This window comes from Ambystoma mexicanum, chromosome 1q (genome assembly GCF_040938575.1).
Source record: "Ambystoma mexicanum isolate Mex_15411 chromosome 1q, UKY_AmexF1_1, whole genome shotgun sequence".
NCBI classification, from domain to species: Eukaryota; Metazoa; Chordata; class Amphibia; order Caudata; family Ambystomatidae; genus Ambystoma; species Ambystoma mexicanum.
Window position 1 is genome coordinate 708,157,925 of NC_090922.1, and position 27,374 is coordinate 708,185,298.

Below are 27,374 nucleotides of genomic sequence, written 5' to 3' on the forward strand. Positions count from 1 at the left end.
TGATCTTATTCACTCAATGGAACTGCTATGCTGGGTGAGTTGAGGTTTAGGGGCAAGTGGGTGGGCAGTAAGAGGGCAATGCAAGAAGCAGAGGGAAGGTTGCAAAACAGTGATGGGGTTGGAAATCAGTGGAGAGGAAAAAGATTGCTTGCTCATAGTCCTAATGGCAGACTAACACACCCTCACCCCACACAACGTATGTGAAGGATTACCATCTGGCAAGGGTGTAGAAGCCTGAAAAGCTCCCCAGTGTTTGCTGAATTTAATATTTCGCATTCTGTGTTCTTTCCAGAGGAGCGAGGTTTCGATAGTTTTCTGGTACAGTTATATTGCATATTGGTGTGTTTAATCAAAGTATATATACCAAGTTATAGAACCTTGACTGGGCATTCAATTATTTTGGACTGTTGTACTACTGTTTGGGTTGCCACTTTTATCACATTCACATCCCTCTTAAGAGTTTAGGCTGACCATGGCCCATGGTACCACAAAAGGAGAGAGGAGTTTATCTCTTGAAAGTGCCCGTTTCACTTTTATGACTGGGATCACTGTTGGTTTTTAGCAGTGTGAGGCCTGATTGACAGGTTTGGTCATTACTCCGGAGCAGCAGTCCTTTCATCACAACCCATTACCTCACTGCCTAGTTGCCAGAACTGCCTTTTAATAATCTATCAGTTGTGTGTGCTGTGCTTTGTGCCAAAGACCTCCAACCCAATAGCCTTAGATATACAGTTGTACTTCAGCAACAGAATAGTGTCAGTCACAATGCAGTAAAAGCTAATATATGTACTGATGTCCAGTGTTGCAGTCAAGTCTACCAGTTGTAACTTCACTCCCCCCTGGTCCTTTGTCCCTGAGGCAATAAGAAAAAGCTCTGTTTCAGATCATCTCTTCCTGTTTCAATGACTTTGTTCAAAGCTGGCAGAGTGTGTCCTTCATCTCTTCACTTCACCACCATGTTCTAACCTGCACCACTCTCTCTGTACTCCAAATGCTCACACCTCCCCTTGGTCCTGCTCCATGCAATCTCCCCAATGGATTGGGCCATGCATGTGTTATTTCTGAGGAGGAAACGGCTCTAACTGCAGTGATTTGGTGCTGACTGTGCAAACTCGAGATTCGGCAGGTGACCGTATTTGACATGCAGACAACTTAGCGGCTCTGCTAGATTGTACAACAATGCAAGGAGACTATTATTTGAGTGGCAGACATTCCTGTGACTGTTTGGGAGGGTCAGTACCTCAGCTAGTCTATATCTCTGTAAGATTTCCATATTCTGACATGTGACAGTTCAGCTATGTGACCATGTTTAGACAGGATACGCCTTCCTACAAAATGTATCAAATAGTCACTCAAAGTTCACCAAGTGAAAGAGCTCCAGGAATCCCTTCTGGCGGCTTCGGGCATATAGTGGTCGCCCTGGAAAGTAGTTGCATAGCTTGCCAGCAACAGTCTGATTTTTTTCCCCAGTCTATTCTTTCCCCAGTCTGTTATTGTGTCTCTTCCAGTTAAGGGTACGATGCTGCCAGACTTAATCATGAATTCTAGCCCACTGTAGAGTGGTCTGTACCCCTAATCTGACACCAACATATTTGTAGGTTTCCTTTAAGGATCTACTGGCACCTGAGGCTCTGGAATCTTCTCATAGTTTGCCTTTTCAGTATTCATCACCAGGTCTACAGAGTGCTTAACCTCCTCAGCCCTGATCCCCCTGGCTGATCCCCAGTGTAGCCCCCACTCAAGTGACCTTCTATGTCTCTGGCATCCTCTCACTCATACCTTTCTTCCAATCTCTTGATTTTTCCCTCCTCCAATGGCTTCATTGCCCTCTTCTAACTCTCTCTTCACAATGATCTGCTATCGCTTGGTCTCCAAATTACCACACCGCTTGTCAAAAATGGCCCCATTGTACACAAGGGTCTTCATACAATGGAGACTCTAATTGTTGTAAAGTTCATGCCTGTGTACTGTTTCTGTGAACATGTGATGGTTGAAGATTGCTTTTCTTCTTGGCTGTCCTCTTTACCCCTTTCTACCTCTAGACAAAGTCCTCAACTTTTCTACTGGCGCGCTCTACAACTTACTCTAAGGGGTCAAGAGTAAGACTTAGACACAGTAACAGGTTTCGTGTTAATTTTGAACTTTTATGCATCATAAAAGAAAAGGGGGTTGGAGAAGTCCTATCTGTGCCTAACCCTAAGAGGGATTTCCTTGCCTCAACACAACTAAGGAGCACAACTCTGTCCAAAACTCCTAAACTGACCCTCACATTCTAAACTAAATACAATATGTGAATGGGAATTTCAGTAAAGTTCCAAACATAAATTACTCAAATAGTTCCACCACGAAAAAAGGTTTTTTCACTTCCCCTATGTTTCATCTGGTACGCCACTTATTTTCCATTACTCTTCAGAATAAAGTCATTATCTTAACGAGAATTAGTCTTCTTCCTTTTCACTCCTCCAATTTGTCCTCCTATGATGAATTTCCTACCATTCACAAACAGGTTTTTTTGCTGCTATCCTCTCCCCCCTGCTCCCCAATTCACATTTTTTTTTTTTTTATTTTATTTTGCAATTTTTAATCAAATAATTGATTTTTTTGCAACGTTTGTACTTGCAGTGTTAGGTCTGGGAACAGAGAGTCCTAGCTTGTTCCTTTCGTTTGAGTTCTAGCTTTTCTGTTAACTGTTGTAAGATCTTGAAGGTCGCCAATTGCCATGTTGTTCGATGGCCGCCAATCATCCGAGCCCACCATATGTCTTCATCAGTCATGAATGAATGTAGCAGAAAAGTCTTAAGGTAGGGTGAACGAATCTCTTTTGTGTCTGGGCATGAAAGCAATAAATGGCGAAGTGTTTCCTTTTCTGTATTACAAAATCTGCAACTGTTTGATACTGACAAGCCTCTGATGTGTCGTATTTCATTTGTGTCAAGGAGGTTCAGTCTTGCTCGCATTATCAAGTTGCGTGATGCTCGGCTCGGGAATTTTTTAATATAGTTTTGTAAGGTATTCAGTTTCGTTGCCATAGGCGGCAAATGTGAAGTGAGTTTGTAGTTAGTTGTTGTATTTAGTGTATTGATCCAATCCATCTCTTTTAGTTTCTTAAGTATCCTTGTTGGATTGTTAATCAGTTCGTCTTCAGTACACTCTATTGTATTTAGTAGGTATGCATTTTCTTTTTTCCACTGGGTCAGCATTTTGCAGCTTGATGTTTGTAATTCTTTAAGGATCAGGCCGTGAGCGAAAGTAAATTCACATTTAATGTTACAATACTTCATAGGTTTTCATCTCCCACTCTCTCTTTTTCTTTCGTTAGTTCTAATATGATTTCATCACAGTTCCAATTTGTTCAAGGAGGAAAACTCTTCCCTTGAGCCTCCTCAAAAGTGCACAGTTCTCTTGAATCACAACATAGTTCGCAGTATATTTTCTTGAATCCTTAAAGGGGTAAGAGTCTTCACTTTTCTGTTACACACTTTCATATATATAGGGGTTTTGACTCCTGGGCTTTCTCAAACCTTTTTCTGGTATACGCTCTTGACAGGGAATTGTTCCTTGTTCCTAAAAAAGGGTTATACGGACCTTCTGGTCCGATCACTGTTACTTCTTACCCCTAGTTTATTCGCCTGCCAGGATATCATTACATTCTTGCTTGGGTGTGAGTCCCAGGCTCACTGTTTGCCTGGTTCACTAACCTGCCAGGGCTACTCTGCTCTTTGTTCACTTTCTCTTTTATGCAATTTACAACACTTCTCCAGTATAGGGTCAGCAAGCTTTCCTTATTAATTCCACTGCCTTTCTTTTGGCTTTTGCTCTCAATAATTTTTGTGTCTGATATAGTTGTTTTACAGGTGCAAATAATGTGCTCAGGTGCAGAAGCAATACTGTCATGTAAATAGTTGTATTTATTTATGTTGTGGAACTGCATTGCTTTAGATTCTGGATTTCTCAGTCAAGTTCCAGGAAAAACCTGGAATCCTTGAGGTTGGAAAATGTTAGGTTTTGAAAGCAACAGTTGATGGAGCAAGAGCTTAGCGGACGGAAGCAAGAGGCTGCGGCTGCTTACGTTATAACTTGTTTATCTGCTATTAATCTCTTTAAAAAATCTGGATGTTACCTTGAAGCCGGTATCCTCACTGCAATAAGTTCTTCTTCCTCTCAAGAATGTTTGTATCGGTAATGATTGCACTGCCTTTACTTAGGCTCTTTCCCTTAACAATGTTCGTATCCGTAATATTTGGGCTCTCTCGCGTAGTACACGGTGCATGGCACTCGCCCAGAAGCACCCCAGTAACCCGTTCACTCTCCCTGAGTTTACCAGCTGTGTGTGGCTTCTTCCGCGTTCCGCGTGTTTCACTGGCATCTGTGCTCCCAGTCCAGTGACTGGTATTAGGAAAAATTTCTATTTATGAGTAGTTTTCCGTCGAGTTGTGTACCCCCCCAACTTTTTGTTGCTGTTTAAACACCATAGTCTGACTTTGCCAGTGAAGCACAGCCTTCAGCTGCACTACACTGGGCTTTCGCTCACTTTATTATGGGGAAACGGACATGCCCTTAAAGACAGTCAGTACTAGGAGACTTTGTTTCCCTTAGTCCTTTCCAATGTTACAACATTTCTGCAACATGTAACAAGTGCACAATGTACCTTACAGTACAGTGCGCTTGGGTCTTCCTTTTGTTTTCAAAAGGCCCTAGGAAAGGATTTCTCAGGAGAAGTGCAGATGTGCCTTGGAAAGGGCTGGTGACAGCTTATCTTTTCACTTTATTTTAACCCTTTCTTGCCATGCAAACCTGTGTTTACCGCGGTTGGCACAAGAAGGTGGCCTGGCTCCAAAATGGCTATGCCACGAGCTTCTTTGTCCTGTCCTTTGGCCATCTTGCCCCTTTGCCGTTCCCAGGTCGAGTTGACCCGGGGCAGTCCTTATTTGGGCACGCATTCTCCCGCAAAACACCAAGCTTTCACAGGCTTCTGCATGCCTTTTGTGTGTGCTTCCTGGGAGCCAGAGAGTCTGGTGTGCTGTGAATGACTGGGACCACTGCGGTACATGATTTGTTCACGTCTGGTGTGCCTGTATGTGAGTAGATCTCCCATTGGGTCCTCTTTATTTTGCCGTGAAGGAGATTCTGCATAAGTGAAGGCCCCAAACACTCACATCAGGTCGATCTCTTGAGTTCTCACTGAACCTAGGATAGGATCCAAGAATCCTGAAACTAAGAAGCCGAGTTGAGGAACCGCTGGTGATCCATTGGAAGGTTTGGCACCCTGAGCCTGCTTTCGTCCAGCTGGACCTCTCTGCATCTGATCGAACTAGAAGGTCTGCATAGATGCTTCGACCCATTAGAATAGTGGGACCAACTATTCTCTGCACCTTCATCAAACCCTGCAAGTAAGCCTTCTCGGAAGTGTACCTGGGCCAACCAATGGGCTGACCAGCTTGCACAGGACCTTTGCTCTGACACCGCTGCTGTTTTGATGTGACCCTTGAAACTTGGTACATCGCAAGCTCTGTGTTCACGGCACTTTCACACCGAATTTCATACACTTGGTATTCCCAGGTCTCGAGTAAAGAGAGAGCGCCCGAACCGGAGTACACGCGGTTACCGTGTCACCCAGCCGTGGTGACGAACTTCGCAGTGCCATGCTGCTGTACCCCTCTGAGCCTTGGAGCTTGCTGCAGTGAAACTGGCCTGATCCATCCACCAGGAGCGGAGAAATTGCCACTGTCCCATTTGGGAATCAATGCTGTAAGGTTTGCCACTGAAAGCCGCAGAGCTGCACAACTGCCACATTTCAACCTGCAACTGAAGTAGTCTCGACTGCCGAAGTTTGGTCCGGAGTGCACCGGCGGTCGGTGAGTACTTGCAACCCTGCCGGTGGCCCCTAGTGCATCCACCCAATATTACGCATGAGTGTCTCCTGAGGGCCACTCTCCTTTCCACAGATAGCCTGAGCTATCGAGCCATTCCCATCTCCTGCAACCTGTTCTGCCCTTTTGGAGAGACCCTCCACGAATAGTGGGAACTTATTCTGCATCACATCACCCCCCTTCCTGAGCTGCTACAGACCCTACAAGAGACCCCGTTTTCGCCCCCTTCTGCACTATCGAGTGCACCAGCATTTGAAAGTACATTGAGCGCTAGGCTACTCTCTTCATAGGGACTGGACTGCCTCTCAGTTAGGAATTGAATGTTGCAGAACTGCCTAAAGATAATTCGCATTGCTTGCTTCCTTCCCTTTGAGGTTGTGGACCCACTCTGTGCGTTTAACCCTTTAGGCCACTTGGTCTTGTATATATGTATTGTAGTAGGATTGTATTGGTTTAAAAGTATAACTGTTGATAATCACTGTGTGTTGAAACCAAAGGCCTTGAATACATTTATTTGTATTTTTATATATACACCTGACTGGGAGTGATTTGTAAGTGTCCTTTAATCTGTGTGCTCATTGAGGTCTTTCAGTCACCCTCACCCCTCCTGAGACCTAGTCTTCACCGCCACCAATGCTGCCTTGATTGGTATGGCTTTTCCAAAAGGCTACCCTGTTCCAAGAAACTAGGCTGGCCTTCTGAACCTCTGCCCACCAGGTCAGAGTTCAGAAATCTATCTTGACAACTGGCAATGTGTCTTGCGAGTTGTTCGCTTTCTGGCTTTGCCTTCATCTGTTTCCGGCAGCTGCGGCTGCTCGCAACAGAAAAGCAGAACACTTCTCCTGACCTGATTCCTCTGCACACCCTGTCCATTGGTCTCGGCATTGCTCCATGAACTCTGCTTGCCTCCGGCCTCCTTCACAGTGTTAAGCACAAATCGGGTGCTTCTCCAGTCTCTGTCTCTCTCGTTCTCTCGGCTTGCTCAGCTCTCTTCCTCCCATGTCCCAACCAACTCTGGGAGGCTCGAGTCTCTCGCTTGGTTCAGGCGCATATCTTTTGAATCTCCTGGAACCTGTTAATCTTCTTCAACCACTAGGACGTTGTGTTGGCTTCCCACTTGTAGTGATCTTCTTTACTCCATCCCTGTTCCTCGTCTCAGTGCTGTCAAGCAGAGGTAAATGCAAATAAGGTTGGTGATTGGTTATAATTGGAGATTCTGTGTTTGCATCACAACATACTATACAAGAATGTTGAAAAGGCAAATGGGTGTCACTAAGAAATACAGGTGATGGGTTATTCTGATTGAACGTTTTTGTTCTATCCGTCTGGAGTTTGTCCTCCCCTATGTCGTCTTCCTGCACATGGACACCCACATGGTCAGAGTCAGATAGCTTCTGCCTTTCCATGGCCAAGTAAGGGAAGCTTCCCTCCAGAGAATCAGTGACTATGTTACTAGCTTCGTCACACTACCCAGATGCTCTCCCACGTTTACCTAACAACACAGTGCTGGTTGGCTCAACATGCACAACCACTCCTTTGTCAAGTTCCTTCACCTGGTCTACAAAGCGATCAATTGTCTTGTTCCTCAGTACGTGACTGACTGCATCTCTGTCCGCTCACTCTCTCTTTCCCACTGCTCCTCCTTTGCATTCAGCCTCGCTGCCCGATGCCGCTCCTGTGCCTCCTTTCACTTATGCTCTTTCTCCCTTCTCGCTGTGTTCCTTTACAAACTACTACCCATCACAATCAAAGCCAGCTCAACTATGGATCTCTCCAAAGCTTAGCTTAAACTTTAACTTCACTTCCTTGCTTGAGAGAGAAACCCCCTTCCCATCCTCCCTACCCTTCAGTATGGCGTTATAATGCATTAGTGTCATTTTGTAATTTGTACAGTACTCTTAGTTTATAGCACTTGCACCACTAGGTTAATGTTATCTTTGTAAGTAACCCATTTCTTATTTCTTTTTCTTGTCCTGTGTCTGTTCCACTTTGTTCACACACTCATGAACTGGCTCTCCACTTATTGTCGCCTGGGGAATTACTCCACCCTCTGTAAATGTGTCATTGTGGGTCATTTTTGGTCGAAATTGAAATCCCTGCTCTTCTAATAAATACAAATACTTTCAGGTGGAGTTGTGTCTTGTCTCCTTATTCGTGGTTGTCAAATACACTGGAGAGAGATTAAGGTGAACTAGTAGTATGTTTGTATTGTAATAATGAAGGCAGTTCAAGCAAGAAACTGGTGTATGAGTTCAAGCTGGGATTTGATGTTCCTGCATGTCCATCAGGCATTGTTCATGGTGAAGGAGTAGTTGGTTGGAAAGGTATGTCATTTTTCCTCAAGGAAGAACGAGCACATCCTATTGTTGAATGTTATCATTTTCTTGTGTGGGAGGTATCTTCTACAGAATATTGGGTCATTTGCATCAGTACTAACTCGCCTTTCCTGCCGTTTTAGTAACCAGAACACATGATGTGTTGAAGAAAGCAAGAAGTAATTTGGAGGTAAGATGATGACGTTGCAATAAAGTGTGCATGTTTGTTTTATTAGTCTAATATGCATTGTGTTTAGATATATTTACAATAGGCTAATGATTTTAAGTAATACGTCCCACAATTTGACCGAGGTGTGGTTAAATGGAAAACACAAACCGACATGAATGCAAAGATGGGGATATCTGTTCTTAGAAACTGGCCAGTGAGAGAATGATGCAGGCTTCCTTCAAAACACAATGGAGCTCATTTTCGGAGACAATAAAGACAGGCATTACTGTGTTACGCCTGTCTAAAAGCCTCCATTCATACTCCAGGGAATTTCTTTTTGAAGGCAGAGGGCAGAATGGGACTAACGTTTCTGCCCCCACTTAAAAACCTGACTTCTAAAACAACGTGCTTTTACGCCAGCATGAGACGTTCATGCGGGCGTAAAAAAAAGCCGGCGGATTCCATAGGAAATCATTGTAAACTCTACCTGCCATGGATACATGGCAGTCAGCGTTTATTGTATTTGCATACAGAGTGCAAAAGAGAAGTCCAAAGACGCTTCCAGCGTCACTATACACTTCTCTTTTGCCCTGACGAGTGCAAATTACGAAAACTGCCCCGAGAGGATCTGTTTGCTTGTACGTAAGTGGTCCCTTGTGAGCAATTTATGTTTTTTAGGAAATTAGCTCCAATGTTGTTTTGCTTAGACAGTATCAGTGATGTATTTTAACATCTTCAACAGTGATATTTGGCAATGTAATATTACAGGCTTATTATAAATAAAATAAATGTTGGCTTTAGTACAAAGAATAGGTGAAGAACAGTATTTTTCCGCTTCCCTACAAACCCAGAATAATAAAAAAGGGTGTAAAAAGAACAAGGCCATTTTGACGTACAGTAATAGAGGAAGTGCACGTTTTTTATGCCTGTAAAGGAGCTGCCTGCACCAGGGAAGGGAGTTGTTTATTCCTGGGACGCACTAACACGTTTCATACCAGGGCTTTATCAAGGCGTGAGCATGCATTCTGCATTGTTAGGACTTCAGGACATTGCTAATGACACTAGTCCCTTCGGCTAGTAAACTGTCGGACAAGCGAATAGTTTGATAAGTGCCCAGACCATGTTTCTGAAATTAAGTCATATTGGATATTTGGATTGTTCTGGTTCTTTCTTTTCTTTCCTAATATCCTTTTGTGTTTCTCTTCTCCACCTTGTGTTTCTCTGAGCCTCTTCAGAAGAATAATTACAAGATTTCTTCTGGAAAGACTCACTCCTCTTCTGCAAAAGGTAAAGCGCACCCTAGTTCCTCTGTGTTCTGAGTGCATTCTGCTTCCTCTGACGCTTCTCATCGCTTCTGCTGTCTGTCTGAGTCGCTCTGTCTGCTCCCCATTCGCTTACTTTCTAACACTCAATCAGAGGGCTCCACTGATTGACTTTCAAGGCACTATAGGATAGCAAGGGTTTGATCATTAAACTGTGTGTGACTTTGATCTGATCTTAGAATGTACCAGATGAATAATTGGGCACTAGGACTGTTCCAGATTAAGAGTACTGGATTTCTTGTCTGCAGTGAGGGCCAGTACAGGCAATTGCCTGACCAGCCTCCCCAACTCTGGGCCACAATAACGGTTGAGAATTTTCTGGGAAGAATCGGATCTTCCAGCTAAGGGGTTAGTCAGGGTTTGACCTTTATGTAATCCTTGTCCCCAATGGCACTGCCAACCACATTGGCAACTGAAATCTTGAAAGGAAGTTGGGTGGAACTTAAACCTACCCATTGGAAATTTGGGGGCACTCAATTGCTGGTTCATTCACCAGTGGCCAAAGTAGATTGCAAGACATATAGGAGGAGGATAGCTCAGCGGCAGCTGTCTTGGAAGCAAGACAACACGAAGCAACACAGGTTCGATCCCTGGGTCCGCGCTTAGAAACCTCTGGGTATTTAAGTGAGTTATAAATACACAACTAAGACAAAAAAAAAAACAATTCCTGTAACAGCACCTCGATGCCCACGGGCTGTGTGAGCGCTTTAAAAATGCAGATAAATAGATAAATAGATAGAGGAAAGAGATATTCATTTTCGGTGCTAGAAAAAGGGTGTTATGAGTAGCCTTTCAGGACTAATATATCTTTATAGTCCTGCAGCTCGGGCCGTACCGGGCGTTATGGGCCCTGAAAACTGAGTTAATGGCCCGAGCAAAACGCCCGGTACGGCCCGAGCTGCAGGTCTATAAAGCTATTAGAACACCCTCACTGTTTAATTAAAGTTGCATAAATGAGACATGTTTAATTGAAGTACAAAAATGTGCAACATGGTAAATGCTGCGGACTGTTGGGGGTGTGTCCTGGCCCCATGCGTGCCCGTGAGCCCCCACACCAGACAGACCACACACTACACACGTCCGTCTAGTTCGGGCTCTCCGGTCGCTCTGTCGCGTTCGGGAACGCCCCGTTTATTTAACTTGCACGCGGCGACGTGCAACGTCACGCCGCCGCGTCCGCGTCCCACACGGGGCGGCGCCACACTCCTCCTTTTTCGAGAGGAAACACAATTGCTATTAAACACTGCAAACCACACATGCAAATAACATCAACATAATGAGCCCATGCCCCTTTAATGTCAGCCACCCGGATCCCCTCACTCCGGTTGCTCCTCCACATGTCCCAACACGTATTCGCTGAGATAAGCGGGTTTCCCTCGCCCAGCCCTCTGGGGGTACCTCCCGCTTACCTCCGGCACGGGAAGTCCACCAGTCACAGCTCCCCGGACTGGAGAGCTCTGGGCACTCACAGGGATTCCAACGTCCTCAGGCACCTCTGCCATGTCAGGGTCCAGGGGTGGTTCAGTTCGGGAGTCCCCCAGCTTCTTGAAGAAGCTGACGTTTCGGGTGACAGCAGATCGTCCATCTGAGGCTATCACCATAGACCCTTTCACAGCCACCACGTCCAGTGGCTCCGGTTCGTAGGGGAGCGAGAGTTTGCCATGGGGGTGTCTGTTTCGAATGAGCACCTCGTCCCCTGGTTCCAACCGCTGGGGGCGAAGACCCCTTCGCAGGTTCTCCTGGTCAATCCTGGTCCTCCTATCGGCCTCAACCTGCTGAGTGTCGATCACCCCGGGCTCCTTCTCCCGGACCTCAGGCAGTAGACCCCGGGGGCATCGCTTAAACAGGGCCTCCGCAGGGGCGACCCCGGTGGAGGCGTGTGGAGTGGTGCGGTACACCCGTAGAAATTGGTAAAGGGCGCGTTGGAGGGGCTGCCCTTGTCCCTGAGCAATCCTGAAGGTCTTATTCAGGGTCCGCATCAGCCTTTCAGCGTCTCCATTAGCACGAGGCCACAACGGGGATATCTTCCTGTGCTTGATTCCGCAGCTCTCCATGAACTCAAAGAACCGCTCACTTTGAAATGGCGACGCATTGTCCGAACACAGAGTCACAGGGAACCCATGGGCCGCAAATATCTTTTCCACCGCTACGACCACATGCTCAAAAGCCACGGACTCCACGAACTCCACCTCCGGGTACCGGGAGTACTCATCAACAATTGCGATGAAGTGGGTTCCCACGGCCGTGGACCCAAAGTCTGCATGGACGACCTCCCACGGGCAAGTCCCCCGGGGCATCGCCTCGATGGTCGGCTCTCGCTGCACGGGGGAGGCCGCCTGGCACCACACACACGCAGCCACAAACTCATCCACCCTTCTTTCCAAGTCCGGGAACCAGACTTTCCGCCGCAGCCTCGCCTTGGTCTTGGCGGCACCCTGGTGTCCCTGGTGGGCCAGAGTGATCACCTCCTGTACCTTGCACTGGGGGACCACGATGCGATCACCCTGGAGCAGCAAACCCGACTCTGAGAAGGACAACTCGTCCTTCACCTTCCACAGCTGCTCGAGTCCAGTCCTGGCCTCCTGGGTCCGCCCCGCCAGAGCCTCCAAGATGGATTTCCAGGAGCCGTGTTGCATCGAGTTCTTTAGGATCTGAAAACACTCATCCACTGCCGCTGCAGCCTCCAGCTCCGACAGGGGCATCGCATTTGGCGTGGCCCCTTCCACCACCATTCGGACATGATCATCGGCCTCCTCTGCACAGGTGTCATACTCCTCTCCCCCGCGCACTCCGGGATGTCGGGAGAGGTAGTCCGCTGCATTGTTGGCCCCCAGCCGGTACACCAGGGTGACACCATACTCGAGCAGGGCGAGCATCCATCTCTCAATCCTGGCCGGGGGCTTTGAGGACGACCCAGCCAGAATCGGGAGCAGGGGCTTGTGGTCAGTGACCACGGTCACCGGGCGCCCCAAGACATAGAGTCGAAAATGTCTGCATCCCCAGAGGACCGCCAGGGCCTCCCGCTCAATTTGGGAGTATCTTTGCTCTGTGTCCGAGAGCGCCTTGCTGGCATACGCCACTGGGCGAACGCTCCCATCTCGATCCACCTGAGTTAGAACAGCCCCCAAGCCAAATGGACTTGCGTCCACAATGATCTCCGACGGCAGCGCCGGGTCGAAGAACGCCATGGTGTCTTCCGCTGTTAGTGCACTCTTGATGTCCTCAGAGGCCGACTGCTCCAGTGGGCCCCAATGCCAGACTGTCTCCTTCTTCGTCAGCGCCCTGAGTGGCTCGGACCTCGAGGCCAGGTTTTGGATGAAGCGCCCGCAGTAGGTCACCATACCGAGGAAGCTTCTCACGTCTGACACCGACTCGGGGGGCTGCGCCTTCTTAATGTCCTGGACCTTCCTTGGATCTGGTGACACCCCCCCCCCCTCCTTGAACACAAACCCGAAGAACTCAATGGAGGGGCGCAGGAATTCACACTTGTCCCTGTGAAGGGTGAGGCCCAGCGACTGCAGCCTCTCAAAGGTCTTTGCCAGCCTCCTCAGATGGTCCACCTCCGTCTTGGCAAATACCAGAATGTCATCGCTAATGTTGAGGACACCCTCCAGATCAGCGAGGGCGCCCCGTATGATGTTTTGAAATACTTCCGCAGCCGATGACACCCCAAAAGCTCAACCTCTTGTACCTGTACAGCCCCCAGTTGGTGGTGAATGTGGTTATGTACCGGGATTCAGGATGGAGGACAACCTGATGGTATCCTGCTCGCAGATCTAGCTTGGAGAAGAATCGGGCTCCTTGCACCTGGGCGATAATGTCATTGATGGTCGGGGTGAGGTGCCGCTCTCTCTTGATGGCCTTGTTGGGCAGCCTCATGTCCACACAAATACGAACAGAGTCCGGTTGTTTCGGTTTCCTTGCCACAACAATAGGAGATACCCACTGTGTTGGGCCCTCGACTTTCTCAATAATATCCAGATTCACCAGGTTGTCTAGCTCTTTGTCAATCTGCTCCCTCAGAGGAAACGGCACCCTCCGGTGCTTTAGGGCAATGGGTTGTACAGGCTCGTCGATATGCAGCCTGACCGGGTCACCAGTCATCATCCCGATGCCGTTGAAGAGGGCAGTGTACTTGTCGAGCAGGTCATTGATGTCCTCCAAGTACACAGAGTACGCAAAAGTGACAATCCCCAGGGCCTCTGCAGCGGCACAACTCAGGAGCGTGTTGTTGCTCACCGGGGTGACATAGAACCGAGCCTTGATCGTCGAGCCCTCATGCTCCACCTTCGCCACAAATGCACCGTCCAGCGGTATGGGCTCCAGCCCTCCAAAGGCAAATATGCGGGCTCTCGGTGTGGCCAAGTCTGGTGGCGGGCACATGGTATCGTAGTGTCCCCTCGCCATGACATTGACTGAGGCCCCCGTGTCCACCAGCACTGGAACCGGCGAGTGGTTCACCTCCACCACACACCTTGGCTGCCTCCTGCTCTTCCCTTTCAGGATCCCCACGCTCGAAACAAAGAAAATGTTCTCTTCCTCGTCTTCCTCTGCCTCATCCAGCTGGGCCTCCTCCTCACCTTGGTCTACCTGGGCCACATTTGGTGGTCGGCTCTGGCGCGGAGTCCACGTCCGGGCCGGCCCCCTCGCTACCAGCACTGGCAGAGCCGCTCTGCACACTCTTGAGAAGTGGTCCAGCAGGCCGCACCGGCCACAAACCTTCCCCGCTGCCGGGCATTCTGTCGGGTGGGGAGGTCATAGCCACATTTTTGGCACGACTCCCCTGATCTTCCTGCCCTGTCCCGGGGTCCTCCACCAGGTCTTCTTGTTCCTCTGCCACCCCGCCAGACCGCACACACCTCCTCCGACTTCATCGAGCGTGACCCTGCCTCCATCTTATTGGCGCGAGCCTCGGCCACCTCATGACACAGGCCTAGTTCCAATATGCGGGGTAGGGTGAGGCCTGGCTCTCTCAGGACCTGCCTCCTGAGTTTGCCAGAGGAGCATGCCTGAATCAGCATTGTGCGCATCATGTCCTCCGCGTCCCCCCACGCGCATCCTTGGGAGAGGCGGCGCAGGCGGCCATAAAAGGTATCCAGAGTCTCATTGTCCTTTTGTTTGGCCGACAACATGACAAACCTTTCGTAGTCCACATTGGCAAGGGGCAGAAAGTGAGCAATCAGGACTGCCTTGGCCGCATCATAAGACTGGTCCACCGTGGTGAGCGATTCGAAGATCTCCTGTACCGCAGGCCCCGCCGAATACAACATTGTGGCCACCATGCTGTCATTGTCTGTCACCTGAGCAGCTCTGAAGTACATGTCCAGGCGAGCAACCCACCTCCTCCACCGAGGCCCCATGCTTGAAGGTGGGCCCGATGCATCGAATTCAGGGATGGGCTGCAGGGCAGCTTGGGCAGCCTGGGCTCTAGCCTGAGCCATGACGGGAGGTACTTGAGGAGCACCTAGCTGTGCCCCGGGGAGAACCTGTTGAGGTTGTAGCGCTGGCCGCTGTCCTGGAAGCACTGGAGGCTGTAGGGCCTGCTGAGGCTGTGCCACCTGGTCACCACCCTCCTGATCATCAGAGTCACTCATGGGCCTGAGCGCACAGGCACCCCCACCTTGTGTCCTGGGGGCCGCAACTCAATTGCCCCTCAGCACCACACCAACAGACCTTCTCCCCCTCTCCAGGCACAATGGCAGTCCAAACTAGGGGATCTGTGACGATGCACCAGACGAGAAGAAGAGCATCCACTGCAGCCAACCTCGTGATGATGGAGACAAAGAAGAAGCCACAGCTTCCTGATGATGAAGGGAACAAAGAAGAGCCGTGCCTCCACCTTTCTGCAGGCCACAGTGGTGTGGATGTCCCAAAAATTAAGCTGAGATGGTGGAGTGGACTAATTCGGCCCAGCCATATTAGTCCTTCCCCTAGCTTTCACTCGACGTAGGAATCCCAAAACTGGAGTAAAATACACAAATCAGGCATGGGCATGCAGGTTATGCTGCCTGCAATCAGAATATCCAAAAATTGGACCTGGATCGCTTTTACCCTCCAAACCGGAGCCTGGTGAAACTCCACGGCCTCATAAACAAAATGGCAGCCAGCCGTGTGTACGGTTCGCAGCCACGGCGTGAAACGAAACATCCACGAACGTTCCGTGTCATGGAAAAATTTTTCGGAATGCCTTTCACCGCCGGGCCCGGGCATCCGTCTGCACTCGTCGCCACTGTTGGGGGTGTGTCCTGGCCCCCATGCGTGCCCGTGAGCCCCCACACCAGACAGACCACACACTACACACGTCCGTCTAGTTCGGGCTCCCCGGTCGCTCTGTCGCATCCGGGAAGGCCCCGTTTATTTAACTTGCACGCGGCGACGTGCAACGTCACGCCGCCGCATGCACGTCCAAGCTGCAGGTCTATAAAGCTATTAGAACACCCTCACTGTTTAATTAAAGTTGCATAAATGAGACATGTTTAATTGAAGTACAAAAATGTGCAACATGGTAAATGCTGCGGACATGTTTTGTACTTCAATTAAACAGGTTTCATTTTTTTTATAGGGTGGTGGAATGTGCGGGTGGGAGGATTATCATACTAAAGTGGAATCAGTTGTGGGTATGCCTGCCCCCTGTTCCAGTTAAGTTTGTGCTTTCCCCCACACAAACGTTAGCTACCAATTACTCACCAGAAACATGCAGTTCATATATATCTACAAGCTACATCTGCACATACATTAAATTACACTGGCAATTCACTTACCTTTCTGAGCCCTTCGTTTCCATTGGCACTTCCTGCTCCACTGAACGTCCAGAAGTGCACCCAACGTTTCATTTCATTAGACTACCAAAAATAAACTTTATCACACGTTTCCCGTAGCGCTACAGTACAGCTCATATGTCCGCCCCTTTTTAATTTATGTGAAACGCAACAAAAGCGTTTCCTTTGCTTTCATTTCCCAGTTTAATTTCCCGGAGTGTCCCTACTTGGACACGTTGATCTGGCACTGTGCATTTCGTAACAGAAAGTTAACTCTTTCCATTCTGAAATCACACGCCGATAAACGCGTCCACTTTTGCAGGCTTCGATGCTTGCCGAACTACGGGCTGTAATCAATCTGCGGGCTATACCACTGCGTATAGCCCGCAGATTGACCAATCAGCTTCATGGAAACACCACTATGGTGTTCTAATCTTGATTGGTCTCACAAGCAGGCATTCAGCGCTAGTATGGCTGGGAGTCACGCGTGGGTTTTCATCACTCGTATAGCTAGGTGTTACACTATGCTTTCAGCGCTAGAATGGATAGGTGTTACCAATAGGCTTTAGGAGCTGGTATGACTGGGTGTTAGGCTTTCAGCTCAATTTTGACTGGGTGTTAGGATTTCAGCGTTAGTATGGCTGGGTGTTAGGCTTTCAGCTCTAGTATGGCTGGGTGTTAGGTTTTCAGCTCTAGTATCGCTGGGTGTTAGGCTTTCAGCTCTAGTATGGCTGGGCGTTTTGAGCAGACTTTCAGCACTAGTATGGCTGGGTGTTAGGCTTTCAGCTCTAGTATTGTTGGTTGTTATGCTTTTAACTTAATATGGCTGGGTGTTAGGTTTTCAGCTCTAGTATGGCTGGATGTTTGGAGCAGACTTTCAGCTCTAGTATGGCTGGGTGTTAGGCTTCAGCTCTGGTATGGCTGGGTGTTAGGCTTTCAGCTCTAGCACGGCTAGGTGTTACCAGGAAGCTTTTAGCTCTAGCATGGCTAGGTTTGTTTGTTTGTTTGTTTGATTGATTTATGGCTTGTATTTCGCACCAGACCTGTGGGTATTAGGGCGCATTGCATAAGATCACTCACAGCTTGGTTACACATAGAAAAATACAATTACATTAGGCAATTAGATTATATACAGGCATATTATATACATGCAGAATGTATACATACGTGGGATGAAGACTATGGGCTGAAAGCAGACACATAAGATCTAGGGCGTGGTTCAGATGTAGTCTGAAAAGTGTATTAAACAGTCGGTAAGGTGTCCAGTATTAGCATATTTACAGAGTAGTGGGCCGGTAGTCTAGGTGTCATGGGTCGATCTAGAGGTCAGTGTCTTTAAGCCGCAGTTGGGCCGCCTTGGGCCGCCTTGACCTGGAAACTGCTGCCTCCCAGTAGGCTTTCAGCTCTAGTATGGCTGGGTGTTATGCGCAGACTTTCAGCACTAGTATAGCTTAGTGTTAGGCTTTCAGCTCTAGTATGGCTTAGTGTTAGGCTTTCCACTCTAGTATGGCTGGGTGTTAGGATTTCAGCATTACTGTGGCTGGGTGTTAGGCTTTTTTTTTATTGCTAGTATGGCTGGGTGTTCGACCTTCAGCTCTAGTTTGGCTGGGTGTTAGGCCTTCAGCTCTAGTATGGCTGGGTGTTAGGCTTTCAGCTCTAGTATGGCTGGGTGCTAGGCTTTCAGCTCTAGTATGGCTGGATGTTTTGAGCAGACTTTCAGCACTAGTATGGCTGGGTGTTAGGCTTTCAGCTGTAGTATGGCTGGCTGTTATGCACAGACTTTCAGCACTAGTATGGCTAGCTGTAATGAGTAAACCTGCAGCACTTGTGTGACTTCCTGTTATGAGTAGGCTCTCAGCGATAGGATGGCTAGGTGTTATTCATTGGCTCTCAGCTCTAGCATGGCTAGGTGTTACCAGTAGGCTTCCAGATCTAGCATGACTAGGTGTTGCCAGTAGTCTTTCAGCGCGAGTATGGCTCGGTGTTACCAGTAGGCTTTCAGCGCGAGTATGGCTCGGTGTTGCCAGTAGTCTTTCAGCGCTACTATGGCTCGGTGTTACCAGGAGGCTTTAAGCGCTAGTATGGCTAGGTGTTAGGCTTTCAGCTATAGTATGGCTGGCTGATATGCACAGACTTTCAGCACTAGTATAGCTAGCTGTAATGAGTAAACCTGCAGCACTTGTGTGACTTCCTGTTATGAGTAGACTCTCAGCGATAGGATGGCTAGGTGTTATTCATTGGCTCTCAGCTCTAGCATGGGTAGGTGTTACCAGTAGGCTTCCAGATCTAGCATGACTAGGTGTTGCCAGTAGTCTTTCAGCGCGAGTATGGCTCGGTGTTACCAGTAGGCTTTCAGCGCGAGTATGGCTCGGTGTTGCCAGTAGTCTTTCAGCGGTACTATGGCTCGGTGTTACCAGGAGGCTTTAAGCGCTAGTATGGCTAGGTGTTAACAGTAGGCTGTCCACGCTAGTATGGCTAGGTGTTTCATCTGGTCATGATGCAACACAGTCTGTGCAACAAAGTTCTGCTCCATTGAAGAAGCAGAGAAACAAAATGCTCAAACAATCTAATGTGCATTCAATAAATATCACCTGGGAGAAGAATTAATATTAAGGTAATGTCCTATTTTGATCCATTAATGGAGAACAGCATTAAATCAATTTTCCTGGTCATCATAGTACATTTTGCTGAAAAGTTCTAGACTCACCCGAGCACGCCATTAATGCTGTAAAAGATTTCTAGCAACTATTAAATAACCTAGTACTTAATAAAGACTTAACTCGCCAATCATTCAAACTAGTGGAATACCTTTGAAAGGACATGTTAGCCATTCCTAAAACCACACAGCTTTGCGTCTCAAATGTGAATACGTAGTTCCAAGGATCTTGCATCTAAAACAAGCAGATGAATATATGATCATGTTTTTGGGCATTATAAACCTAGGACATTTCCATCTCGTCCACGGGAAGCCGATGAATTTGGAGAGCCAGGAGTTGCAGACTCCTGTTTTAGGGAGTGTTACCTCAATATTTTCCAGACCTGAGGCTTTGCTATCAGTGTATCTATTAGATAACTGTGCAATAATAAAGCTTGGGAATAGTTGGCAAAGGACTGGTAACTAGGAAAAATTGACAAGTAACATTGATATGTGTGCTTGAGGTAGAACACAACTGTAGGAGAGTCTGTGGCACCAATGAACACCAACTTGTTCTAAGGACAAGTCTGTGTGCTGCCTTAGGCTCTGCCCAGCTATCTTAATGTATTGTGGCAATTATGGCTGAACTTGTTGCAGCAAGAAGTACAGCACATTTATAATCCTTAATGGTGAAACCATCCATGGGAACATATATCCTGGCTGCATGGCCCGAGACTGCAGGGATTCTGTTCAATTTAAGTGAGTTTTATTAAGTGGGAGCTGGGTCATTCCCCTGGACAGGGTTCCACTCCACGTTTTCATCTAGAATATGCATACTAAAATGCACAGTTGTGAATCTTCTGCATTTTGACATTTTAGCTAATTGTTCTGATAGCGAGACATTACTATTCTATGTTACTGATGGGATTTGCTGCTGTCTATTTTACTACTATTTAGCATGTTACTGCCAATGACAATAGAGCCTTCTCATCAACTATTAAGGGCATGCAAAATAGTTCCATTCATCGTCTAACCTGATTTTCTCTTTAACAGTCACCCATTTACACCTGTGTTAACATTGTGACGCTTTTTCTCCTTGTTGTGCAACGCCAGCTATCATGCACTCATTGGCGGTGTCGTCCACTGACACATCATGGCATAGGCCTCTCTGTAATAAATGTGCCATACCTTGCTCAGGCAGTTAAGAATATCCTGTGCCTGACAGAGCCGAATCTTATCTTTCCTTTGTCCTCTCCTACACATTTAGGCGACCTGCAACAGCGCACTCCAAAGCTCTTCGGACATCTGACGCCTTCCTCCCAGGAGCCATTCAGAAAGAAAAGCAACCTGAAAATACTGAAACGAAAGGACGAATGGGTTAACATCCGAACCCCAATCTACTGATTTCACTGTCCGGGTCCATGGCAGGGTTCATCTCTTAGCTGAATCTGTGTGATTGTGTTCTGGGATTGGAGTAACAATTTATTGTGGAAACTACTGTACAAATGCCATGTTTTATCTATCCTTGGGAGAAATCCTATGATAGGCATTTTGGGCAAGTGAAAGGCTGACAGCTGTAGATTCATATATACTAACAGCCCACATGCACGAGTAGATTGTGGGCTGTGCCAAAGTTTGATTTTTGTAGCGTTAGCGAAGTGATCAGCATCCACGCTACACTGGCAATCGTTTGCGTTGCCGGGAACCTTCAGCGGCGGAGATCATGTGCATCAAGTCTCTTGAAACAGATCAAGTAAAAATGAGCTGTAAATTGAAAAGGACAGTGATCTTACCCCATCAATTGAGTTGTACAATTAGGCTGCATCTAAAGGACTTGATGCAGTTGCTTTTTACACTGGAATATTGATGTAAATAAAATATCAGTGCAATATCAGGACCTTTTTAGTGCAAGAATGCTTGCTATCGTCTATCCAGAATGGGTGAATATTGTAAATTATCGTGTCCTTGTTTTGAAGTATGCTGCTATACTTATTTTCACTGCCAGTGATGCTGAGATCTTGGTTATCAATTCTTTTTGTAAATTTCAAAAGAGCAAACCTCTCTCTGTTATGTTTTGTTATAAATTGCATATATAAGATGGGCGGCTTCTGTGCTTGTCATTTTTCAAACCTCCTGTCCGTATCTGGTCAATTTGTTCACTGATCATATGGTTTTGCGTTAGACCAATGAGTGAATCAAGGAGGATCATTTCTCAGGACACGCGGACATCTTCTAAAGTTGAACCCATGCACTTCCACAAGAAAAGAACAAACACATGTAAATATGTCAACCCATGCCAGCTTTTCTTTTCGTTGCGCTCTGCCTTACTTGTTGTATTTATTCATTGTCAATGGAAGGTTTTGTGGTTTTTCGGTACATGATCGGATTGCTTTCCCGTGCCATAAATAGTAATATATTTGAAAGCGATAGCGTACAGGGCTTTTATTTATTTACGCCATACTGCCGAAAAGGCATGCATGGAAAAGTAGAGTGAAGATTTTGCACCTCCTCCCTTATCCCTCGCACATGAAATGGGAACACAAAATCAACATTTGCGTTTTTTGGTTAAAGAAAGAAAGTTGTTACAATGTCTGTTATATTGCCAGTGTAGCGTTGTTGTTGTTTTTTTTTAAAAACCTTTCTATCATAAATAGGATACAAAAGAGTATTAAAATATTGTTTGTGGTATTACGATTGCTTTAAAGCCAAACCTGTTGCGGCGGTGAGTGAAATAGAGAAAGTCTTCCGCAAGCTACTGGCCTAGTGCACTTTTCACCAATGAGACCTATAATGACTCTCCAACAGCACTCATACAGCACCTGGCTATCTGGGAAAGACTGTGGCCATAGTATGATAAACACATGCCTTGAGTTCTTTAACAGTATGTTGGTCAACATCATATGCACTTCCATTCTTAAAGCACATGAAACAATGCCGGTACTATTTTAATTCTCACCATGACGTACTTCTGGAATAATTTAATCTTTTGTACGATGCAAACTACTGTACTATGTTATTTGCACGGCTGTGTGCCCATGTGTGTATCATATATGATATGTATATATTTGTGGGGTACAACTGCGGTGGGGCGTTGAACTGCGGTGTGTGATGCAAAGACAACTTTAAAAAAGATGCTAAGTCGAAACATGCCTCCCAAAGGATACGCAGAGGTCCTCCGCAGGGAAGAAGTATTTAAGTAATGCATAAAAAAAGTCCAGCCTTTCATTATGTTTTGATCCAAAATAAAAAAACATGTTTCTAAAATTGTAACAACCATGGTGTGTTTTTCAAGGTTTTCCGTATTTTTTGGGATAATGGGCTAGGTTTTGTTCCAACATAACTAATCTCTGAAAACAAACTTTTTTAGGATTTTGAGTGCATTTTTTATTTGTTCTGATTCTTGGCATTCTAGAGTCTTTTGGGATGCATGTCCAACGTTCCAACCATAGAAAGAGGTTTAGACTATGCAAATTCTATTAGTTAGGAATGTGGAGTGGTTTTAAAGCAGTAGTCACCATTTTAGTATAGCTATGAAAAAAAGCACCCCTGTTATTGGAAGGAGTGTTGTAGGATGAACTGCAACATTGTTTCAGAGTAGAAGGTAGACCCAAAGGGGATCAAGATGGTCGCAGCTGAGCAGGGTCTGGGGTGATGTATGCAAATGAGTATACAATGTGTGACATATTTAGGGAACCTTTGGTAGTTAATAGTAGGCCAGTATAAGTGGCCAGTAGTAGATCTTTAATTAGCATTGAACATAGACCGGAGCAGCAGCATAAGGTAGGAAGGCCGCAATAGCCAACATCCAGCCATTTTGGAGTAGGCCGCAATGGAAGTGCAGCAGTGAACAACCAAGAATATTAGAACATTTTTTTGAAGTTGGTGCTCAGCTCTGTTATGCTATACACAATTCTCCTTCCATCAGCGAGTGTACAGATGGCCATGGTTGGCACTGACAGACCAGCCGCCAAGCTAAGATAAAGGGGTGATGTACAGCCAAAAGCCGCTCGAAGGATCCAAGGACACGATACATTTTAATTAGTGTGAGTTATGTGTGCTAGATTAGCTAGTCACCTGCGAGGTCAAATCTGGTGAGAACGGGGCATACTCGCCTCGCAATGTCAAAGTAGAACAACAAAGTGAGGCTATACTGCCCCTATTGAGCAGTGGTCATTCCATGTGAACGTCAGGCAGTATGTTGCCTTCAACAAATAAATAAGCAAGATTAATTCCACTGAGCGGTGCACAACCTCATTTTTTATGAAGCCATCTGGGTCTCCACACAGGAAGGATATCATTCCAGTGCCCGTGAAAAGTGCCTTGCAGTAGTCCAGTTTGCTGTTTATGATGGCTCTTGCAAGAGTCAAGCAGTTATTCGGGGTGAGAAATTGTCTGCTTAGGGAGATGAGGTTAGAGGTGTATGCTCTGGAGGATGACAGGGCATTAACATGTTTGGTCATGGAGTGTTCAGTGTCCAGATATACTCTAAGCGTCTTAACATGTTTAGAGACTGGTATGTTGGTGCCATCAATGGATAAGGAAGAGAATGCAGGGCCCATCTTTTTGAGCCGGAGGAGGGAGCCCACAACGAGCAGCTCAGGTCCAACTTGGGTCATTTCTCTCCACAACCTCTCTCTCCACATGTAGTGTCCCCCAGGGCTCTCTCCTCTCACCCTGGCTCTTCAATGGATATCTGGCCCCTTTGGCCCACTTGATCTCCGCCTTCTGTTCTAACTTTCAGTGTTATGCAGCTGACACTCAGCTCTCTTTCAGGCTTCCCTCAGCCTTCTCTCCTCCCTCGCTCATTCCTGACTGTCTATTCGCGATTCAGGATTGGTGCACCTCCAATGATCTTTGTCTTTATGCCAGTAGGACTCCTGCAGGTGGGTTTCCCAGCTTCCAAAGTAAGGAGGAAGTCACGGAAACCACTGGAAAGATATACAAAATGCTGGTGAGTGTCGGAGGACGTGTGAGCCCCGGGGCGCATCTGAGGGATGCCAAATGAATAATGGTCTGTGCATACAAGCCAATACATCCATATTGAATACTGAATTAAATAAAAATGTAACTTTAAAACCAATACATGCATATTGAATACCGAGCTAAGTCAATATATGCATATTGAATACCAAACTAAATGGAAATTTAACTTTGAAGCAAATAAGCTCATATTAAATACTGAACTGAATGAGATCTTACAATTGAGCAACATAGGTGCACATGGGAAATTGAACCGACAGTAAAACAATATGAATTATATGTCTCAACTCAATTTACTTGAACTCTGAAATTAAAATACATCAAATACTAAAGAGAACCGCACAATGAGCTTTTATGAGTGAAGGCAGTGCGGCAAGGCCATGGATTGCAAGAGGTGTGTGACACATGGTGCCAGAGCGACAAGAACTATAAGGTGAAGCCAGAGCAGTGCAAGAATACCAATCAAGCCAAGAGGCCAACACAAGGCATTAAGTAAAGGCGACTTGGTGCACAGGAGTAGGTGCCAAGGAACCTGTGTGGGCGGAGGAATCTGTGATGGGTGGACTGTGTGATCTAACAACTGTGCCTAGACAAGTGAGCCCAGAATGGTGGAAATAAGGACACTGTGCAACACTCCAATGAAACCACTGCAGAAGACCCACACCTGTTGTATTGAGAATGGGGCCTCAAGATCCCTTTTGTTTTGAACTGAGAGCTGGCAAAGCAAGTCAGAGAAATTGTCGGGTTGACCTGGTATTTTTTGTTAAGACTTTTTGAAAGACTGGAGCAAGTGTTAAGTGGCAAAGCCGACATCTTGGGGAAGGGAACCCTGAGACATGAAGGACCACACTTTTGCTGTCTTGGGAATGAACTCTCAAGAACCTTTTTTGTTTGGCTTGTGTTACTTGAACCTTGGGGAAGGGAACCCCAAGGATTGGTTTTGAACTATTTCGTCTTGAACTGGAGAAAGGTAACTTTAGGCCTTTTTCATTGAACTTTCATATGCTTGGGTAAGGGGAGCTGAAAGTAAGCTGTTAGCTGGAAGAAGCTCAGAACTTTGAGTTGAACATATTTCTTTTGATGTTGACATCCCTACGCATGGGTTAATTGTAGTTGTGAGGGCACGGATAGGTTTTGAACATAGACAGACCTTTGAGTTGAACTCTTTGACTTGGAGCTTCCTTAGTTTCATTCAGGTAGGGAAATCCCACCTTAGTATAGGGCAAGTTAGGCCTTCAACCATCCTGACATTTAAACATCTTTTGTTTGAATGTTAAGTCTATTGTCTGTGTCTTAATTCATGATACCTTCACAGTACATCTGGCGGGGAGGCTTGGGAGAAACTGAAGGCTGAAGGGGGTGAGCGTGTGTTGTTTGGCCTGAGAGGAGGGTGTCAGCGCATTTATTAATGGAAGCTTAACTGTGAGTTGGGCTTTTTTAACAGTGATTGTATCTCAGTGTATCCATTTTGTGAGCAAAAGTGGTTTGGATAGTGGTGCACAACACTTTGTCTGAGCAAACCTGTGAGGGGGAGGGGACAGGGGTTTCAATCTCTTTGAGTGTAGAAAAGAGTTCTTTAGAATTGGAGCTGGAATTTCTGATTCTGGTATTGTAGGAGTTGTCTTTAAGCAAGATAAGAGCATTTTTGGGAGTTTTGGCTGCCCTACTGAAGGTTTCAGTGTGAGTAGCATATTTCTTCTATAAGTGCTCAAGAGCTCTTTTTGCGTTTACATAAAGTAATAAGATCTTCAGTGAACCAAATATTGGCTGCCTTCTGTTGTTGAAGTATTTTGGGTTTGAGTGAGCGGGTGTAAGTCCATAGCGTTACGGAGACTATGATTGTCAAGATCAGTGAGGGTCCGTGGATCCTTTATTGTGGGGATAATTGTGGTGAGTAATGTAAGTAGTGTGGGCACAAGTGTTTCCTCATTGAGCTTGCGTGTGTTGCAAGCTAGGTTGGGATGAGGGGTAAGGTGGGGTGGTGGCGAGGGGTGGGATAGGGTGAGCTCAATCAGGGAATGGTCGGACCTGGGTAATGGGCTAATGTCTGAAATGAAGATGGAGACATTTGTGGTGAGGATCCAGTCAAGGATTCACCCTTTAGTGTGAGTGGGGGGCGGAGACATGCAGGGTGAAATTCATATTTACAAGTGAGTTACCAAGTCCAGAGGATTTGGTGTTGGCATGGTTAGTAAAGCCCAGATGGAAATGACCTAGTAGGATGAGCTTAGTGGCTGGTTTGAGAAGGGGTGTGAGAAGAGGTTGTATGACTGACTAAGGGGATATCTGTGAGTTAGGCTGTCAATAGAGGAGTTGGAGGTTAACAATGGTTTGGGCTCGAGGGTCAGTTTACTTAGAAGAATTTCATAGCCTAGTACGGGAGGAGAGGGAGTGGGAGGGGTACTATGTTTGATGTGCAAGGATGATTTGGCAACAAGGGACACGCCACCTCCCAGTGTACTGGGGCGGTCTGCTCTGAGGCTAGAGTAGCTAGGTGGGATGGCTAGATAGAGTAGGGGCCCTGAGGCATTGTGAAGCCAGGATTCAGTGACGGCAAGGATGTCTAAATGGTGGTAAGCAATGAGGTTGTGTACAATGGCGCCAAGTGAGTGGGCTTGAGCTTCCTTCAGGTGAGATGAAAAAATGCCTCTCAGAAAAGAGGCAATAATGATATTGGCTGTATCATCTGCAAACTATGGAACACAATCCTTTATACATTTAGGAAGGAGGGGTCCAATGAGGAACCAGAAGCTTTTAAGACCTGCAGTCTTTTTTGAATCACTAGACGATAAAAGATCAAATCACTTGAAAAAATCTTTGTCTTGAGACAATAGATGAGTTGACATATCCTGATATGCTTTTGGTTCAGAAGCTTTCGATTCATGCAAATTAGTAATCTTAGCCAGCAAGAAGGATGCTGGATTCATCCAAAAAAGTTGCAGGAGCGTACTAATTATTATTTTTAAAAGAGGCTCAGGTTTAGGCTGTTGCGGAATTAAACATGTTAAAGAATTAAGATACCATAACACTTTGTCATAAAAATAAATGAAAAGAGCATCATGAGTTTGAGCTAAGACATATGGATAGAAGGAATATAGACTATACGTTCTCAGTAGATATTAAATGTAACTTGCACACAGGGCACTGAACGTACAGGCTTCCCCCTATATCCCAAGAAAAATAAACCATGGCATGAATCTGACCAGATAAATAGAAATATGGAAAGGTCAAAAAGTGAAATATTCTAAACAAGCACTAAATCTAATAGATGAGCAGCTTAGTGAGTAGGACCAGGAAATTATTTAAAAAGGCACAATGCTCAATA

The 27,374-nt window shown here is 46.5% G+C and overlaps 1 protein-coding gene across 14 annotated transcripts in view; it reads left to right on the forward strand.

Annotated features, from left to right (window-relative positions):
• The window catches only part of PDE4DIP (phosphodiesterase 4D interacting protein), a 1,465,918-nt gene extending 1,443,585 nt beyond the window's left edge, over positions 1-22,333 (forward strand). For 12 of the 14 annotated variants that reach the window (XM_069641322.1, XM_069641325.1, XM_069641324.1 and 9 more), the window contains 3 exons: positions 8,329-8,375; positions 9,581-9,641; positions 20,337-22,333. In XM_069641322.1, coding sequence (XP_069497423.1) covers positions 8,329-8,375; positions 9,581-9,641; positions 20,337-20,473 — 245 coding nt within the window. In that variant the 3' untranslated portion in view covers positions 20,474-22,333. The remainder of the gene's footprint in view (positions 1-8,328; positions 8,376-9,580; positions 9,642-20,336) is intronic. The other 2 variants (XM_069641317.1, XM_069641320.1) reach the window with 2 other exon arrangements.
• The last annotated feature ends 5,041 nt before the right edge of the window (positions 22,334-27,374 follow it).